Source organism: Trichoplusia ni, chromosome 1 (assembly GCF_003590095.1).
Source record: "Trichoplusia ni isolate ovarian cell line Hi5 chromosome 1, tn1, whole genome shotgun sequence".
Lineage (NCBI taxonomy): Eukaryota > Metazoa > Arthropoda > Insecta > Lepidoptera > Noctuidae > Trichoplusia > Trichoplusia ni.
The window spans coordinates 2,032,993-2,052,057 of NC_039478.1; the positions used below are offsets into that span (position 1 = coordinate 2,032,993).

Genomic DNA, 19,065 nt, shown 5'->3' on the forward strand with positions numbered 1-19,065 from the left:
TTTTGACTTGTATGTTGTATGATACTTTTTCCGTATCTGAATGTAACAGATTGAAAAGCATAATAGCGATAAAATTATTTAATTGCCAATTAATTAAAATTACAATAATTCACATAAAATCTATAACACTTGACATTAAAGTTACATTTTGTAAGGCTAGAAAAAAATCTAAATAAAGAAATAAAATTCCCGAAGAGTGTGAAGGGGTTCTTAGAACGCACTTCAACATGTCGTCTTGAGCGACGCGGCTAGCGATGAGCGAATAAATTGTAAAATTGCTCCGCACTCTTGACGATTATTTTCTTTGTAGATACTATCTATGCGAAAATAATAATATTCTACTGTTTTCGTAACAATAACATGCGTATCTTAATAACTGGTCGGTTTAGTACAGGTATATTGTGAAAACAATTTTTTTAGGTAAAAGCCATTGTGGAGGTTCATACTTCATAAAAAATCACCACATCCAGAGAACATGTTTGACCGACTAGGACGGTGAATTAGATACCTTACTTAGATTTAGGTAAGTAGGGCGAAATTATCCAGAAAAAAATACAAAGAAAGATCTTTGCTGAAGGTGATGATGAAGCCCTGTTTGGTCTTTAAAAATGTGTGTGTGTTTGATACATGTGTGCGATTTTAAGGCGAATAGTGAAAGGAGGTCTCATTTAATTACTAAGAAAACTGACAACAAGTCTAAATCTTTTTCTGAATAAATATAAAGTGATCATGATAGATCAGGTTAATTATTTGAGGTCAAATATAAATAAAACAATAAAGAAGTAAAGATATTTATTTTTTACTAAGTCAAGGACACTACAAGATTGAAAGATTTTTAAGATTGTCAAAGACACTACAAGATTCAAAGATTTTTAAGACGAGTACTTTATTAATATGCATTTGACAGCTATGCCGTCCTCACTTTCTTCACTTTCACCATCATCTTCGTCTTCCTCACGTTCTTCCTCTTCTTCTTCATCATCATCTTCTTCCCCTTCTTCCGTTGGAGATCTTCGGGTGAAGAATTTTGATAAAACCGTTGCCAATGCTATTTTCTTGATCATCCTAAGCTTCCTTATACGACGAGCAGCCATCGGCACCCTACGTCGAATTGTCCTTTTTGGTTGATCAACAATTTCTTTCTTGATTGTATGTTTCGGTGGATCTACTATCTCTTTTTTGATTGTATGTTTCGGTGGATCTACGATCTCTTTCTTGATTGTATGTTTTGGTGGATCTTCTATTTCTTTCTTGATTGTATGTTTTGGTGGATCTTCCATTTCTTCTTTAATTTTTTGTTTGTTCATACTAGCCATGGCTGCTTCTGAAACAAGTTATAGTAGATTTGTAAGTTGCTTGCTCTGTATTGAAGGCGAAGAACACTTTACAAAATCAATATCGGTAATATTGGGTTGACATCTAGGCTTGCGAGACCAGCATTATTCGGTATCAAAATATTGTAAGGCTTATGCTTTCGTGGTTAGACACATCGTCATAGGAAAATATGCTGTAGCGGCGCTGGTGATAATATAGGAATTAATCAATAAAAATCGCCATATTTACATTAAATTACGCAATAACCATTGCAAGTTAGCAAATTTCGCACGTTTAGTTCTATAATTAAAAACACAAATGAGACACAGTCAGATGATTACCAATTACGAATACGCGCACTTTTATGATATTCTCAAAGCTTTTATATGAAGTTTGAATGTCTAAAGTTATAAATCAAATCATGAAATACATTCGCGACAACAGCGTTTCAATTTGCAAAGTACTTACGGCTTGTCTGGACTCCGATTATTGATTGGCTGCTTCCGGGCTTGTTGAACAGGGGTGCGAGAGAGGTCTAGCACGACGACTGTCCGCGCGGCGCCCTTCTCACAAATGGCTTACCTTCCCTGATGCATATTGCGCAAGTGCAGTCTGACTGATATTCACGGACCTCTATACGTCCTAGCACAAAATAATAACAAAATTTACGGGTTCGAAATTTAAAAGAATATGATTTTTTTTTTGTGTGACGATGATATTTTACAAGATTTATTAATGGTCTGTCTAAAACAGCTTAAATATCTTTTGGTAAACAAATGACAAAAATATTGTGTTACAAACAGGGTACAAAACGAGGAGGCTAATTAACTAAGAAGATATACGTTCAGAATTGGGGCAAATTATCGTTTTGGAAGTTTACATGTTGGTATGTGCAGAATTAGGTATACTTTAATTATACTCATACCATTCGTTTATGTAGTTTCTCTGCTGGATAAACTAGAATTTTGATATTTGGATCGTGGCCAAACTCCGCCTGGCATTGCTATGATAGGCTGCACGATCTGAACATTATTTGCTCCAAGTTCCAACCTCTTTAACGATTACAAACAAACTTTTTTCCTATATAATCTTATTTACTTACTATACTTACAACGTACCCTATTCGAAAAATGTTGTGGTGGCCTTACAGTTCTATACATGCGGTGTAGGTTCGATCCCAGCGCAGGGAAAAGTCCAATGTGACTTATCGAAATCACATGTATTTTCTTGTTATTCTAAGACACCACTTTCAAACGGTGAAGGAAAACATCGTGAGGGAACCATATATCTCAAATCGCCAATCCGCAGTGACCTGCGTGGTGCTCAGTCCTCAAGCCCATACGGGAAAAGGGCCTGTGCCAAGCCGCAGAACATGTAGGCTGGAATGATAAAGTTAGTAACAATCCGAAACTCCCATACCTCTTGCGAACAAGCAGGTCTTCTCTTCTTCACGACATAAACGGTATAATGAATGAAAACTACACTAATAGTTTCAGGGAATATAGAAATATTTTTTCCGAACACTAATGCTGATTGAATCACTTCAATGTTATGCCCTGCCCTCGCGCCACTTCTCGACAGCGAATTTCTTGTTCATACATTAAAATGTAAATCTTTTTATTGATAAGGTTTTCTAACATTGTTTAGATTCCTAACCTGACAATTAACAACGAAATGAGATGATTTTTCTTCTTTAAATCTTTTTATTTTTTTCCAAGTTATAACATTATGCTGGCCAGAACGGAATTACTTCGAGGGACGTTCACTCTAAAGTTCTGAAATTTACGCTGTCCTAGTCCAGTTTTACTTACCATCTCATGTGCCTTGAAATGAGACTGGATTACGATGATGATAGGACTCCAGCCAGCCAGCCAGGCAATTGTTTTTATAGTTGCTCCATGTTTATAGGTTCCAGCAGCATATTCTCTACATTCATCGGTCAGTCAACATTTTGAGATGATCCATGATGATTTAAAGCAAATAGTGTGGGGGAATAATAGAAAATCTAAGCCCCTAGTTTTGTCCGTATTGATGATACGGGTGGGGGGGGGGGGTGAAATAGCCGCTTTGAGAAAAGAATGGTACGGCCGTGACCCTTTTGTTGCGGATAATGAAAAATTCGCTTCATTCACATAATCAGTGGAAAGTTTATCTTTATTAAGTTACTTTTATATTTTTTGAATGTTATGTAGGGATTATGTTCTGATTTCGATTTAAAAAAGCGGAGTTTTCCAATTCGTCAAAATTATGTTTTATGTTTATTCAATAGTACGTTTCTTTGGCACACCCCACACCCTTTGCGCCAAAATGTTTCGTGACAGATGAGATGTCCTTGAATTCGTCCCACTGCCTATTATGATGTCCAAAATCACCCTCGCCAAAAGCGATAGGGGAGGAAAGCGGAGGGTGTTTGTTTTGTTTACTTTTGTAATATAGCAAGAAGGGTATCAAATGAACTCATTTAGACCTCTTATTTTGATTACGATGTCGATAAATGCTGTAAACGTTGTCTGACCTTCTTTTAATTCATGATAATATCTCAAATTTACTCTACCTTATTAATAGTAATCATCGGTAACATCTCCATTACTTTATTGCATAATCTTTCTCATTTTCAAAATGTTCATCAATCATGTTAATTTTAATAAATCAAATTTTTGACTTGTTGGGTATAAAGTTCACCCGTATGTTTTCTAGATGAAAAGCTGCGCTCTGAGCATCCCCTCCATCTGGTCTAGGTCATACACGTATTGATTTATGGCCGGAGGTACACGCACCCCGCGCAATTACCGCACCCCAATGACTCCCGGCCCGGGACTGTAATATTCAATGTTTTAAAACCCGTTTGATGTACTTGCAATAATTTTATGAACTGTTTTGATAACAGTTTTAGCCAAATTTAGTGGGTTTTTGACATTTATATCTATTACAAGTTTATGTTTAGGACTTTTTGCATTTTGTATTTTATAATTATAAGATTATTTAGTCCTAGTCTACAATTGTCGTTTGAATAATAAGACGGAGATAAAGATTTATGAGTGATGCTGTTCCAAGAACGAACTTATTAACATGAAAAAAATACTTTTTATTTTTTGGTTTATACCGATTCCGCTAATGTTGATAATGGCGTTAGCCACCATTTCTAATCGTATAATTCTATAAGTTACTTGATACCTACCCTTAGCGTAGCTGTAAACATCTTTGATTATCTCAAATTTAATTAAGAGTTATGGGGGTTTCTTTTGTTCTTGGATAACGACAATTTTCGACATTGTATGTTGGATGGCTATTTTAGATAGGAAAGATATATTCGTATTTTTTCGGATGACTGTGATATATTTGCTTGAGTGTGGTGTGGTGCTTAGGTAAATTATAGTTGTTTGTGGTTTGGGCGCAAATTAATTAAATTCTTACACGTACGTAGTTTATTTGAAGTTTGATTTAAAATTACAAACAATTGTGTAATTTTGTAAGTGATTCCTTTAAGCTATTTTTTTTAATTATTAAATACTATGTCGCCGAAGTCGGTAAAAATACATCACTACATATTATAAACACAAGGGCTTTTTCTGTCCCTATTTCCCCTTGATTACTTAAATTTTTGAAACTACTTGACGTATTATAATGCGGTTTTTTTGATAGATGAAGTGATTCATGAGGAAGGCTTTTAAATTTAATCTATGCATAATTTAGTAGAGGAATATAGTCAATTTTAGAGGTTTCAAATGTATTTACTATTTTTTGACGCTTTCATTGGAAACGCTGGCTTAACCGATCGAGATACATCAAAATAATTGTCTACATAAAGAGATCTACAAAAAATTCTCAGACAGCATATACCTATCTTTTAAGATTGACTCACAATAACCATTTTTTTTGGCTATTAATTTTATTCCGAATCAAAACATTTTTGCCAAGCTGTTTTTGTTGAGATGGTACATAATATTATCCTTATCAAAATAAATACAAGTAATACGAGTAAAACCATGCCAAGTATTCAAATTTTATCAAAGTTGCTCTTTACTCAATTTAATTTCAAAGGAATCTCGCAACTTATAAGTATTGTGGGTGCGAATCAGCGGTACCTCTGAACGTCGTGCATCATCGTCAACAATCGTCACTAGATATAATAAAGCAGAACCGCTTTTTCTGTCCCTATTTTCTTTTGACTTCTTTGAAACTACTCGACGGATTTTGATGCGTTTTTTTTATTACATAGAGTGATCGAAGGAAGGAATGGTAATGTGAATGTCGGCGTGGTCTTAGGTGTCAGGATAGCCGACATCGGGATAGGTATTCAATGAAACACATATTCAAGCCTCATTCTCTCATTATCGTTTAATCCTAGCCCTATCTGAATACATTCCCAACAACGCCCGCCCGTCACCGCTTGCTAAGCGCGCTGGAGAGAACAAACGACACAACAAACTCCCCAGCCTTGCGCTGTCCAATCATTACACATTATTAAGTTACCTACACAATCTATATTCACAACATTAACAACACAATAACTAACTATGTCTCAACAATTACTAACTTTAATATTACGCAATAATCAATTTGCATTTTGCATTTGCAACATCTTAAAACTTATAATCCACCGTTCTAAATTCAAATATACCTACCCGCGCTTTTATTTTACAACCAGCCAGTATTGGCGCGAATAGTAACTATATAGGTTTTATGAATGAGGTTGCGGACTATTTATCACAAATGAGGTTTTAATTAAGATTTAGCTATTTATTCTCATGATCATCTCCGACATCCATAATAACAACCACTGAATAGTGGGCAACTAATGTTATTTTTGAGATGTTTTGTGTTAAGTGACGTTATAAATAGTTATTTATTTCCGCTCACATTGCACAAGCAGGCTGAAACCTACGAGATTTGTCAAAATCACGTACTGAAATAGTCTGCAGAAAACGCCGCGATGGTATTATATTATGTCTATCATTTACGGATATAACACAATATTTTTTCATCATATACTTTTTACGACAAATCCTTAACTGCACAAGATACATCAAAATAATGCTCTACAATATTGTACACCATAAAAAGGTCTGCAAAGAAAGTCCGCGAAGTCTTTAATGTTCCCTCACCATAACCATTATTTTAGTTTTTTATTCTATTCCAAAACAAAACATTTTTTCGAAGCTGTTTTTGTTGAGATGATGCGTATTTAATACTTACGTACTGATAAGTAAGGTAATGTCGATGTGCGAGTCGACTCTTACTTATTTAGAGCTTCTACATCTCCTAAAACATTTGTTCATTTTTCAGGTATGTGAATTTTACGATCTAAAAAACGAGATATCGTTTCGTCCTTTGTTTTCGCGAGTAAACCGTTCGTAGAATAAATCGATGACAGATTTATTAAAAACAAAGCTTTAAGGTGCTACTCATCAGCTAATAATTATCCTCCACTGTAGCTAACCTTATTAAATGGTGTAACGGTTTACTCACGGGTATTTATCGGGGTAGCCCGACTAGTTTCGGACCCAACCGGAGTCCTTAATCATGAGCAGACGCGGCGGGATCGCGAGTCGAACTAGCTAACTTGTTAACTTTGCTGCTTGCCTGATATTGTTTAATCCCAAGTGCAGATTAGTTTGTCACCGCCACTTAATACATGTATGTCTATTTAGAAAAATATTGTTGCATCTGGTTTGGTTAATTAATCTGTCAAATAAATGAGTTTACGTGACTTTGCCTGATTTACTTAGAACTGACTAGGTGAAAGCTTAGAGCTATAAGGCATACGGAAAAACATCATCTGCATGTGAAAGGGTTTGAAAATGCAATCTCCTACCTGACCAAGGACAGTAAGCAATGCTCAAAATTTCCCTAAAAAGAAGAGGTCATAGGCTGGTATTATAATTATTACTGCTGAGAGGAAATCGGCTGTGGTATACTTAAGGCGGTGGCCTATGCGTCGGCCACAATCAAATAATTTCTAATTAGTGTTTGAGCAGTACCTAAATCAGAAGACTATTTGAAGAAAAAGGATTTTCAAAATCACTACATAATATAAAACAGAAGCGCTTTTTCTGTCCCTATTTCTCCTTGACTACTTAAATATTTAAAACTACTTGACGGATTTTGATGTGGTTTTTTAAAGGTAAAATGATTCATGAGGAAGGCTTTTAAGTTTAATCTATTCATATTTTTTTAGAGGAACATAGTCAATTTTAGAGGTTTCAAATGTATTTACTATTTTTTTATGCTTTCATTGCAAACGCTGGCTTAACTGCAAGAGATACTTCCAAATAATGTTCTACAATATTGTACATCATAAAGAGATCTACAAAAAAGTCCACGAGAGCATAATATATCTCTATCTTTTAAGGTTCGCTCACAATTACCACTTTTTAGTAATAGTTTTATTTTATACGTTCATTGCATCGCTGGCTTAACCCTACGACATACATCAAAATAATGTTGTACAATATTGTACACCATAAAAAGACCTACAAAAAAGTCCGCAAGGGCTTATGTGTCTATCTTTAAGGTTCACTCATTATAACCATTCATAATTTTATTCCAAAACAAAACATTTTTGCGAAGCTGTTTTTGTTGAGATGGTACTTATCCTTATCAACATTAATATGACTACTGTTACAAGTATTCAATTTTTCTTTCAAACGCTTATTCCAAAGTTGTTTCATAACGATGGTATGAATGCTTATCAAAATAAAGAACGTTAAAGACATTCTGTAGCGTATATTAACATTGCGCCCGTGCGAAGCCGGGGTGGGTCGCTAGTTACAGATAAATTGAGGACGTTTTTTTTAGTATTTTAGATATTTGATAACAATTCCTGTCTTGGATTGGATAGCTACTCATAGTTGCCACTTTGTAGGTGGGTGATTCTCTGAAACCGAGGGTTTTTGACTCATTGATATGGCTCAATTTTTTTGCTCTTAGGCCTAAATTGACATAATAGTTTGACCAAGTGCATTGTGTGCAATATAAATAAATAACAGGCATCGATTTGCATCACGTAGATTAGGATTTAGAAGTTGCTGATCAATTGATGAGCCAGATTAATTAAGGCAGAGGCAGATGAATGTGATTGCGAACCATTAATGATCATTCCATTACTTTTTCTAATCAACTTTATTAAAAATCATCACTTTTTTTTGGCTGACACAAGATAATTATTATGAACTAGCTATTTTCCGTGGTTTCACCCGAGTAGCCCCCGATTTTATTGTTATTTAACAGTTTTTGTTTTTTTCTGTCTTCGATGCAACTTTCCTCATTTTCTCAAGGTTTAAATCTTCCCTGGACTTTCACAAATATTTCAGGACTAAAATAAGCCAAATCGGTTCAGCCGTTTTCTAATTATAGCGAGACTAACGAACAGCAATTATTTTTTTATATAAAAGAGAAGAAGAAGAGGAAAGAAGTAGAAGAAGAGATTAAGTAAACAGTAATACTTTCGTTCAGTAAACCTGTTAAATAAAATAATTTATTAAACCAGTTATGTTTGGTACCTAAATCACACTAGATTCAACGCTTTAATTGCGTACGCCACTCGACCTCCGTGGTCGCACCGGTTTCAAGGTGTGGCTAGCTCTGAGGTCCCGGGTTCGATCCCCGGTCGGGTCAATGTAAAAATTCACATTTCTACATTGTCTCGGGTCTGGGTGTTTGTGGTACCTTCGTTGTATCTGAATTCCATAACACAAGTGCTTCAGCAACTTACTCTGGGTTCAGAACAATGTATGTGATGTTGTCCGCATTTATTTATTTATTTAATTATATGAACATAACATAAAAGAATAACGAATAACAAAAATAAACTTCGACGAATACAAACTCTTAATTGAAATTATATAAAACTTACTAATCAACATCAGACTTAATTTTGCAGTACGATAGGAACTCTAAGCTCGAGATCGCAAAAACTGCTTAATATCCTACCTAAATTACAATTTTTACTAAATCATTGTATTGTCTACTGAGGGTCCTGTATACTGAGTCCTGCTGTCTTGTATGGATCGGAGTGCTGGGCGGCAAAAGGAATGAATGAATGACAAGTGCATGCTGCAGAGATGAGGATGTTCAGAGAAATGTGTGGTGTTAGGAGAGCAGATAGAGTAAGAAATGAGTATGTAAGTGGAACTTTGAAAGTGGCACCGGTTACAGAAGGTCTATGTGGCAACCGGCTGTCATGAGAGAAGAATGAGTCACGTGGTGAGGAAGGTGTTAAGTATGGATGTGAAAAGATATGGGAAAGAGGACGACCAAAGAAACGATGGATGGATTGTGTGCAAGACGATATTGGCTGCAAAGAGTGTTTCTAGTGAGATGACGTCAGATAGATAACTTCGTATCTAGTATTATTCATTTAAGATTATTTATTTCTTCGCCTTTTTGATAACGGAGACGTCTTACAACAGAAGGCATAGGTGAAGAACAGGAAAGACTCTCTGTATTCGGTGTAGTTCCCCGTGAAGTAGGGGGAATAAGCACGGCTGTGAAAAATTGAAGTACTGCGTAAAATCCGGGATGGTCCTGGTGTAGGTGACTTCTCTCTATTTTAAACCTGGTCAATTAAAGGTGGACAATTATCACGAAAAGCTTCGTTATAGGGCAAAATGCTAGGGACTTTGGGTGGGGTGTTTTGAGCTAGCATTGCCGCTGCTATTTTTCTTGTTTTTTTGTTTGGTAATATGATTGCACAAGAAGCCATCACAAATGTACAAATATATACACTATAATATAGAAATGTCCTTAGACATAATAATCTGTTCTTTTAATACCCCGAATTTGAATGAAACCTAATTCCAGAGCCAGATGTAACCAGACTAATTGGGGCCAGAAAAATTAGGAGTTCGAAGATTATCAAATCCTGCTCCTTTATTTATAAACGTTAAAAATCAAACATGCAATTAATGTTAGCAAAACCATCTCATAAGACACTTTGCTTTGGCAACAAAACGATAGCAGATACACACTTTCAGTTAATTAAGAAAGATTAATTGTGCTACTGTACTTGCCTTACAAACGCCAGATGACAACTTGCAATCGTATTTTTTTGCAAAAATACATCTGCGCACGAGCTCTCTATTTCACTGTTCGGCGCTGCCTAGTGCGATCACTTACAAGTCAATAAGTTATTAATCTTTCAAATATTTTTTATTAACTTGGAGATAATGCTTGAACAAATTTAGCTAGCTTAGTGATGAATTTAGTTGGGGACAATTTTTAAAATGACGTGACTTTGAAAATATACCAATTTTTTGTATTTAAATATCAATATATTAAGAAACACATATTTAAAGATCATTTGAATTAATTAGTTTTAGTGTAACGCGACCGAAGCTCGCAGAAAATTAAATAATGCAACAAAAACCGTCGTTGGGACACACCAATCTAATTAGGTTTTACTGTTTTCTGCTAACTAAATTATAGTTTTTTTTAATACATTCTAATTAGCTACATGAGGCCTCGATAGACATTTACCTTTACATAAAACCTGAAACTGGCATTCTAATCGAAGTTTCTTTTGATGTATTCTTCGGTCAAAAACACGTCAAAACTACGTTTCAAAGAATCACCCAAGTTGTGATATAATCTAGGGTTTGTAGTTATTTTTTTAATTTGTCTAAAATTTTATGACAAGTAGTTTTAGCCGTAGTTTCTCCTCTTTTTAGGTTACCCTATATACAGGTACAATATGTATATACAGGTAAAATACAAGCTCAGAACTGTGCTGTTTTTGCATCAACATTCCCCAATGAATGAAGGAATGGTAATTTTGATTTATTTTAATACGGTTTTATCAATTCTGGTGTTCTTTTCTTTATCTCTTGCTTGAGTTGTATTAGTCGGACGATATGCTCATCATAGTTAACCACGGATTTCCAAGCCTACGGAAACAACGCGCTTGAGGTATCACGAGTCCGATCCCGTGTAGGACAACCGTTGGCAAGGAATCTTTGAGCATTTTTCTTACACGTTTGTTTTACCCCGCGACACAAGGAAACCTTAGTGTGGGAATATTTTTTTAAACACAAATACTTACTTCATCTTATTGCGTCTTACCCAGTCACTTCTCGTTCCCTCATTTAGTAAATGTTTGAATCATCGTTAATATATTTTCGACGACCTCCGTGGTCGAGTGGCGTGCGCACCGGATTCAAGGTGTGGCTAGCTCTGAGGTCCCGGGTTCGATCCCCGATCGGGTCAAAGTAAAAATGCACATTTCTACATTGTATCGGGCCTGGTTGTTTGTGTTGTGTTCGTTGTATATGAATTCCTTAACACAAGTGCTTTAGCAACTTTTAAGAAGAAACAAGACTTAAGATCCGACAATAAAACTAAAAATTGTTTTTCCTGACCGAATAATATTTGTATATTGTATTTTGGATTAAACGAGTGTTACAGGAAAACATCGTGAGGATATGTCGGACTCAAATATAGGACCCTGAAGTCACCAACTCGCAGTGAGTTGGCGTAGTGATATGCTCAAACGTTTCCTGCAGGGGAAGAAGAATGGAGTCTATCGCCACTTCTTAAAATTATATTACAGTCGTTGTGGAGAAAAGATGAGAGTCCACGTCGTGATTTCGTTGTCAAGCTTTTAGAACCATAGTCTTATTACTGAAAGTCATGTAAGCTGACTTTCTGGAGGTACCTAGTGGATATTTTGTAGGCTATTTTTTTCCTATTAATAATATTTTGTTAACTCGGGGCTAGTCGTTATCTCACCACGGGAATAACGCATGACCAGCATGCACATTAGTATGCTTTTTCAAACATTGCGATATAGATAAAAAATGCGTACGTACAAAGTAGGTACACATGTCGGAAGCGAAACTTCTTTGGCAAATTAATTTATAAATCTTGTTTATATTTATACGAATCTAAAAATTTATATTTCCGAGACTAAGAGGAAGGGAAAAGGAAGATAGGTTAGGAAATTAATTGTCATTCAAATATAAATAATTAACTAGTAAACGATTACACAACCAATATGGCGTGTATTATTTCTCGATATCCCGTATTCTCTCTCTCGTTCAATCTTTCTCACTATAGTAATACGACGTTCGCTCTGTCTCACTTTTTGTCTCAATCTTTCTCACTTGCTCGTTCGCCCTGTCTCTCTCTCTCTTTTCGACACTTCCGTTGCATACCGGCGTGACGTTACATCTGTAAAAATTTTACTCTCATGCGTCTAAAGAAGTTTCACTTCAATAATGAATCTGAAGGTATATGTAGGAGCATACGTCCGCAGGGCAGCTTTTGGCTAGCTGTTTGTGAGTAGCGATACAATGTAACCTAAATGCACCAGGGGTCACTCTTTTAGGGGACTCCCAGCTCTTTCTTGCCTTAACTGGCTAGCTAGAGAGGGCTCGCTAGAGCTGTGTGCTCGGGGGTGGAAGTGTCTAACGTAATAACGAGGAAACCTGCTCCGGTTCTGTGACCCACGATGGTAAAATCGGTGTCACACCTCTCTACACGGCTACACCCTTAGCCTATCTGACTGATGTTGCCTCTCGCTGCCTATAGTAAGGTATAATGGGGCACCCATTTTTGAGCCGGCAAGTCACCGCCTGCCAGTTTTAATTCCATTTTTATATGTTGCAAGGCAGGTGCTACTATAGTTTTCTATAGCTTGTGAAGGAAACGATTCCATTTATCATAACTAAACCAATAGCCCTTATTTCTTATTCACAATACAATTTACAATAGTTTTGCAGCTACTTTAGACCATCCATGTTTGTTCTTTATAGGGCAGGGGTGGATGGCCCCTGGTAGATACCCCATCACATTTTAGATTAAAGTTCTCAATAAGGCCTCTGCAGATGTGCCAAGATGACATGACCCCAATTTTCAATATTTGAATATTGTATCGTAGTCATTTTAATAGGGTTTTAAAGTGTCTTACAAGGATGCTCGTGCGTCTTACTAAGCTTTTTGCTGTTGATTCACCTAAAGTATGTCAAATATACAATTTTAGATCAAGAAAAAATAAGGTTGCAGTGGATAATAAAATGGTGTTTTTATAATAGTTTTTCTGAGCTACGATTCTGCTTTTGGTCATGTGATACCGGATCATTCGTCCAACGACTATTTCAATTCTGTGGAAAGGTTGACATATTCTTGACAGGAACTAAGTAGCTACTTTGTTTTGTACATGCCCAATAGGGCAGGGAGTTTCTTTAATTAATGAAAGGGGTTTCGATGCCCAACTGACCAGATTGTTAAACAATGGAGAAGCAACACGCCTTAATGGAATATGTCTGAATTCTGCATGCCTTATTTGGGACCAAAAAAGACCTCTGTTATTTAAAAGTAAGTGTAGGATAAAATCATTTGTACTTAAACTTACTTACCATCTACGATATTCAATAGATAGGAGATGTCCGTAAAGGGAAGGAAAGGAATATAAAAACGGGAAGGCTGGACCCAAAATTAAACAACCGCTTTATATTTTTAATCCATTTATGAAGGTACACGTACCTAATACACCATTTACTTGAACAATAAGATAGCCATGTAAATTTTTAAATACATTATATTCAAGAAAATGCAGCTACTGAACTACTAATTGGTCCCTACTGATTATATTCACGCAAACAGTAATTCTAAAACATTTTTGAAAAAATAATACAAAAAAAAAGTCCCATGTACGTAAATATAATTTAGAGGGACACGATAAAATCTTCTACAGCATTGAATTGTATAATCTATTACATCTTAATGGCACACAACATTTAGAACTTTTGAAATACTATAGACAACACGAATTATATTATAATTACATGGTATTCCTTATGCGAGTAGTTACTACTACATACAAACAATTGAACATTACGAACAATAAAATATTATATACAATAGCGTACTATTTACAGGTTACATGGCAAACGAAGGAGTTTGGTCTTACTTATGAAACATTATCTAAAATTATAAAAATTGCATTTTAATAGTTGGAAATTGAGCTTAATTTGTGCTAATGGGGAGAGCCCCGTAAATTCATGTCTTTTTAAGCTTTGCTAATTATGAAGATTTAGTATGTACATTATAAACGGTTGCAGGTATAGGTAGAGGGAAAGTTTACGATGCAAGACGTGGTCGACAGGTTGTCGAACTGGCAATGATTGATAATCCTAGCTACCGTGTAAAATGGCAAGATTATGAAAGATAACTTACGGCAAAGTGAGCTTTGTACACAAAAACGTCTTTTCTATGTCTTAATTGTCAACATTATTTACAAAACTCTTTATATAACTATTAAATACGACAAATATTGGAATTTCAAGTTTCGAATTGTCTTTTATTCTATCGTTTGTTCTCTTTGTCAATTTGTTTAATATTATTAAGAATTTAAAAATGTCTTTTATATCTAATCTTTTCTGCGTATATGTCTAGTAATATTATTTACTTAAATGTCTTTTACTCAATATTTTCTTTACTCACATTGCCTGGTATTTGTTATACTTTGGGAATGTCGCGTCAACAAGAACTGATAGATATAACTAACATTTACGACATATACTTCACAACTATAAGGTTGGTACCCAGGGCACCTGCTGGGTAAACTGTTCAAAGTTTACTCGCATTCATAATACATTCGGAACTAACTCTAAATCTACCGTTCACTGGTTGTATATTGAAATTAAAATAATTATCACAGTTTTAACATAAAAATAACACATAGCCAACTATCTTACCTACCTACCTAAATTTTACTTTAAATAAATTATTTTGTTAAGTGCATCAGACATGCACACATATTGATTAAAATAATATACAAATTATAAGTAACAGTACATTTTACATTTTAAGTAAAAAAAATAACAAATTGTATTTTTTTTATAACTAAAATAAAATTCATATCAGAAATCGTATCAACGATCTAACACTAGCCATCGAATCAATGGCACGGGGAGTGCACACGCACTGTTAAGTAATGAAACTTAATTACGGGACGAGATCATTGGGTTTAGTTGATGTGGTGCTTCACACAGTGGTCTCGTTCCGGCGAAGCGGCTGGAGCTCGCGCTGCAGGTCGTTGTAGTACTCGTGGTCGGACATGGACTCCTCCTCCACCGACCGCTGCGGTAGGTACTTGCTGGTGCTCGGCCTGGGCGTCGACTCGCTGCCGCTGCCCTCGCTCATACACAGCGACTCCATCGGAACCGGCTCCGTTGGAATGCCCAGCGTTTGCGGTAAAGCGCTCTCCTCAGACATTAAATACTCAGGATTATCAACGCACCTCTTTCCCACAAAACTACAAAATCGTAAGTCTTTCACATCTTGATTCTCACCGCCTTCACCTATTAAGTCCATGTAAGTGGAAGCGTTTTGAGTGTGTTGTTGCGAAGGCATCAAGTAGTCGTCTTCGTCCAGCGGTAGGTTCAATTTTAAGTTGCCAACTTGCGCTTCCTTTGTTTTCGACATGTTATCGAAATTCGTTTCAGCCACGTCTGGTCGTCCCTTCATTGGGTCACTGCAATACCTCGAGCTTTCTGAGCCATAGACGCCATTGTTGTAGTAGTGACGTAAGTCTGTTGACTCGCTGCAAGGACTTGCTTGATGGTTGTATCTTAGAAGTTCATGATTCCACGCTTCCGGCTTGCCAGCACCGTCCATTGTACCGCAGTCACTGTCAGGCACTCCAGGCGGCCACGACGGTGAAGGACACTGCTTCATCGAGTTCTGGTGGACCTCGATGACCGAGATGGTAGTGTTAGTGCTCGGCCCAGACTTGAATTTCGGCTGCAGATATTCGTCTGCTTCAACTAGTGACTCTGGACCCTCCATCGCTGATGACAGGTTCCTTATCATTTCCTTTTCATCCTGAAAATGTGAAAATATTACGTCAATATCTTATCATCGTTATCTTAAAAAAACATTTATTTTAAATTGGATCAAAAACATGGACTCGTTAACGTTTTGAAAAAACTATATTATGCTTATTAAAACATGATAAAAAATCAACGGACAGTTGATTGTTAAGTATGACAAATAAGTTATATTATAAAATAACATCAGTATATGGTATTAGTAATTACCTGCGTTGAGTAGGATGGCAATCGCATAAATTTATCACCAGGAATGACCAAATATCGGCCAGGATCCCGAGCCATCTCAGAGAACGTATCAGCCAGTTGCTTGAATGTCGGTCTGCTGTCAGCGTCGAGCATCCAGCACGATACCATAATACAGTAGATGTCAAGAGTACAGATGCTGGGTTGCGGCAGTTTGAGACCATTTTCAATGAGCTCTGGAACATTCCGCGCAGATATTGTCTCGTATGGTCGTGCCCCATAGCTCAACAATTCCCAGATGGTAACACCAAATGCCCAGACATCACTTTTGTGAGTAAAAATCCTGTGTTGTATGCACTCCAATGCCAACCATTTGATTGGCATCTTGCCACCAGCAGCTTTGTATTCGTCGGTGTTGACTTCTAGTAATTTAGCCAACCCAAAGTCAGTAATTTTAACACAGTTAGGTGTTTGAACTAGAACATTTCTGGCTGCTAAGTCTCTATGCACCAGCCGTTTTTCTTCCAAATAAGCCATTCCACGTGCTATTTGAGTACACCAATTCAAGAAAGCCTTGGATCCTATTTTTTCTTTGTGGGTTCTGACGTAGTCAAGCAAACATCCTAAGGGCATCAGTTGCGTGATCAGCATCATCTGGTTAGTCATACACACAGCCAATAACTGGAGCAAGTTAGGATGTTCTACGCTAGCCATTATGTACGCTTCCTCCAAGAACTCCTTACTGGTGTTAGCTCCCGTCCCATCTTTCAGAACCTTGATGGCAACCGGTATCTTTACATTTTCCCCTTCTGGCACCCAGACGCCTTTGTATACTTTACCAAATGCGCCAAAGCCGAGCATTCCTCCTCTGCGTAACTCAACTTCCTTTACAATTCTCAATTTGGCTAAGTTTGGCTTCACGTTTGTGGGGCGTAAAGGCTCATTGTCTTCACAACCAGTAAGAACCATTGTCATTTTGACTGCTTCTTTGTTAGCTTTGGCTTTCTGTCTGCAAGTGTACCCAATTATTCCAAGTATCACTAGCAATATAAAAGCGATGACAAGAATTATGACTAAAACGGTTGGTATTTTTGCAGTTACCATGTTGGGGTTTCCATTGGTATGGGTTGAGCAATATGGCTCATCGATGGGATTCTGCAACTGTTCATCAAAGTATATTTTGTGTGGCATATGTGCTGGGCAAGTATCCGTACAATTAAATGAGGAATGGTTCTGAAGGTCATCAGGGTTGCCTAGATATATTTTCAGATTTTTACATTTCACGCAGTCTGTAGAGGACGAACCGACACAGCCTTTACATTCTGCATGACAGGGTGTGCAAGTTTTGTTCACTTCGTCTGTGTAGTCATCTGCGGGACATTCGTCTTCGCACTGGTCGCCTCTTTTGTATCCGTTACATTGCAGGCAAACCTGGGTATGTATTCCAAAGCCTACACATTTCTTGCACCTGGGATGGCATTTTCGGCAAACGACTTTTACTTTTCCTTCGAGGGGTTTCACGTTGCCAACCCATTCGTTATAATATCCATCGGGACAAGGCTCGTTTTCACTAAGACAGCTTTCAACTGTTGCTTCGACGCTGATGATAGCTTTTCTGCAGGAATTGCAAGCGCCTTCTCCGACAGTGTTTTCAGGTCCAGTACATCCAGTGAGGCAGTTCTTATGGCATGGCTGGCAGGTGGCGTTATCCGCAGTGTACCGTTTATCAGGGCATTTGCTGACACAATATGGTCCATCTTGCACGTGTTTACAGCTCGTACAGTTAGCGCGTGTCGGGCCGTCACACCCGTCCTTGCATTCTGGATGACATTTCTCACAGCTCTTCGGCCCGTCTTTGTACATCCTGGAATAATAGTAAAATTCACATTAGTATTAATAACACAAAGGTAAGGTCTAAAAGGAGACAGCATGTGATATCGAAACTGTCTGAGCTACCGGGTTATGTATAACACGGTTATGCGATAGTGAAAATAATGATTGTTTGAAGTTGCCCTGACAGAATCGATATTTTAAACAAAAATAGACTACAATATCAAGTCATACAATCACATTTATATATGTATGCATTAAAATGTACAAGTAAATAAGTATGGCTATCAGTCATCTGGTTACCATAGAACCGCTCTACAAAGTTTGGGACCAGATGGCCGCGTGTAAAGTGTGAAAAAGATATTATATTATTAAACAGACACTTATAAATGGGCATGACAACTAATTAAACACAGTTCATTATGTAACAATCGCTGTCATTTTATATCAATCGCTTATATTTAGCAAATATTATTATTATTAAAATAGCTTTGCTTTATATTGCGTCGATACCCACCCTGGGAAAACACTGCAATTCTGGAGGCACACTTCGCCGAACTTGTAGTTTTTACACGAGAGACATTGATCCGGTCCTGGACCCCAGCAACCGTCCGCCGAGCATTGTGGATCACACACCATGTTCTCTTTTTCTGTGAAAAATGTTACTGTTAGGAACAATGTTTTCAATCAGCGGGACATTTCAGCCACACCGATTGCCAGATTGAATTCAACGACGACAGGAGCTGAAGTCGTAAATTAGCGCAGCTTTTTGAATCTTGTGTTGTTATTTTGTTAGTAAGTGTAGAATAGTGCTTGCACACAATAAATAAATCAAGTCGCTTTAGAGCAAAAGAAAAATGGCATTGATCGAAATTAGATCGCTTTGGCAACCTTAAAACTAAACCTA

The 19,065-nt window shown here is 36.9% G+C and overlaps 2 protein-coding genes across 4 annotated transcripts in view; both read right to left on the reverse strand.

Annotated features, from left to right (window-relative positions):
- Nucleotides 1–101: 101 nt before the first annotated feature.
- LOC113493532 (MATH and LRR domain-containing protein PFE0570w-like) lies at nucleotides 102–2,118 on the reverse strand. The gene is made up of 2 exons (XM_026871588.1): nucleotides 1,783–2,118; nucleotides 102–1,324 (listed from the first exon to the last, which is right to left on the reverse strand). Exon 2 carries the CDS (start codon nucleotides 1,314–1,316, stop codon nucleotides 873–875), a length of 444 nt encoding a protein of 147 aa, XP_026727389.1. The 5' UTR covers nucleotides 1,317–1,324; nucleotides 1,783–2,118; the 3' UTR covers nucleotides 102–872.
- Nucleotides 2,119–15,284: 13,166 nt separating this feature from the next.
- The window catches only part of LOC113507132 (epidermal growth factor receptor), a 118,040-nt gene continuing 114,259 nt past the window's right edge, over nucleotides 15,285–19,065 (reverse strand). For all 3 annotated transcript variants that reach the window (XM_026890142.1, XM_026890018.1, XM_026890085.1), the window contains 3 exons: nucleotides 18,676–18,808; nucleotides 16,353–18,192; nucleotides 15,285–16,137 (listed from right to left, as the gene is read on the reverse strand). In XM_026890142.1, the coding sequence (XP_026745943.1) occupies nucleotides 15,298–16,137; nucleotides 16,353–18,192; nucleotides 18,676–18,808 (2,813 nt within the window). In that variant the 3' untranslated portion in view covers nucleotides 15,285–15,297. The remainder of the gene's footprint in view (nucleotides 16,138–16,352; nucleotides 18,193–18,675; nucleotides 18,809–19,065) is intronic.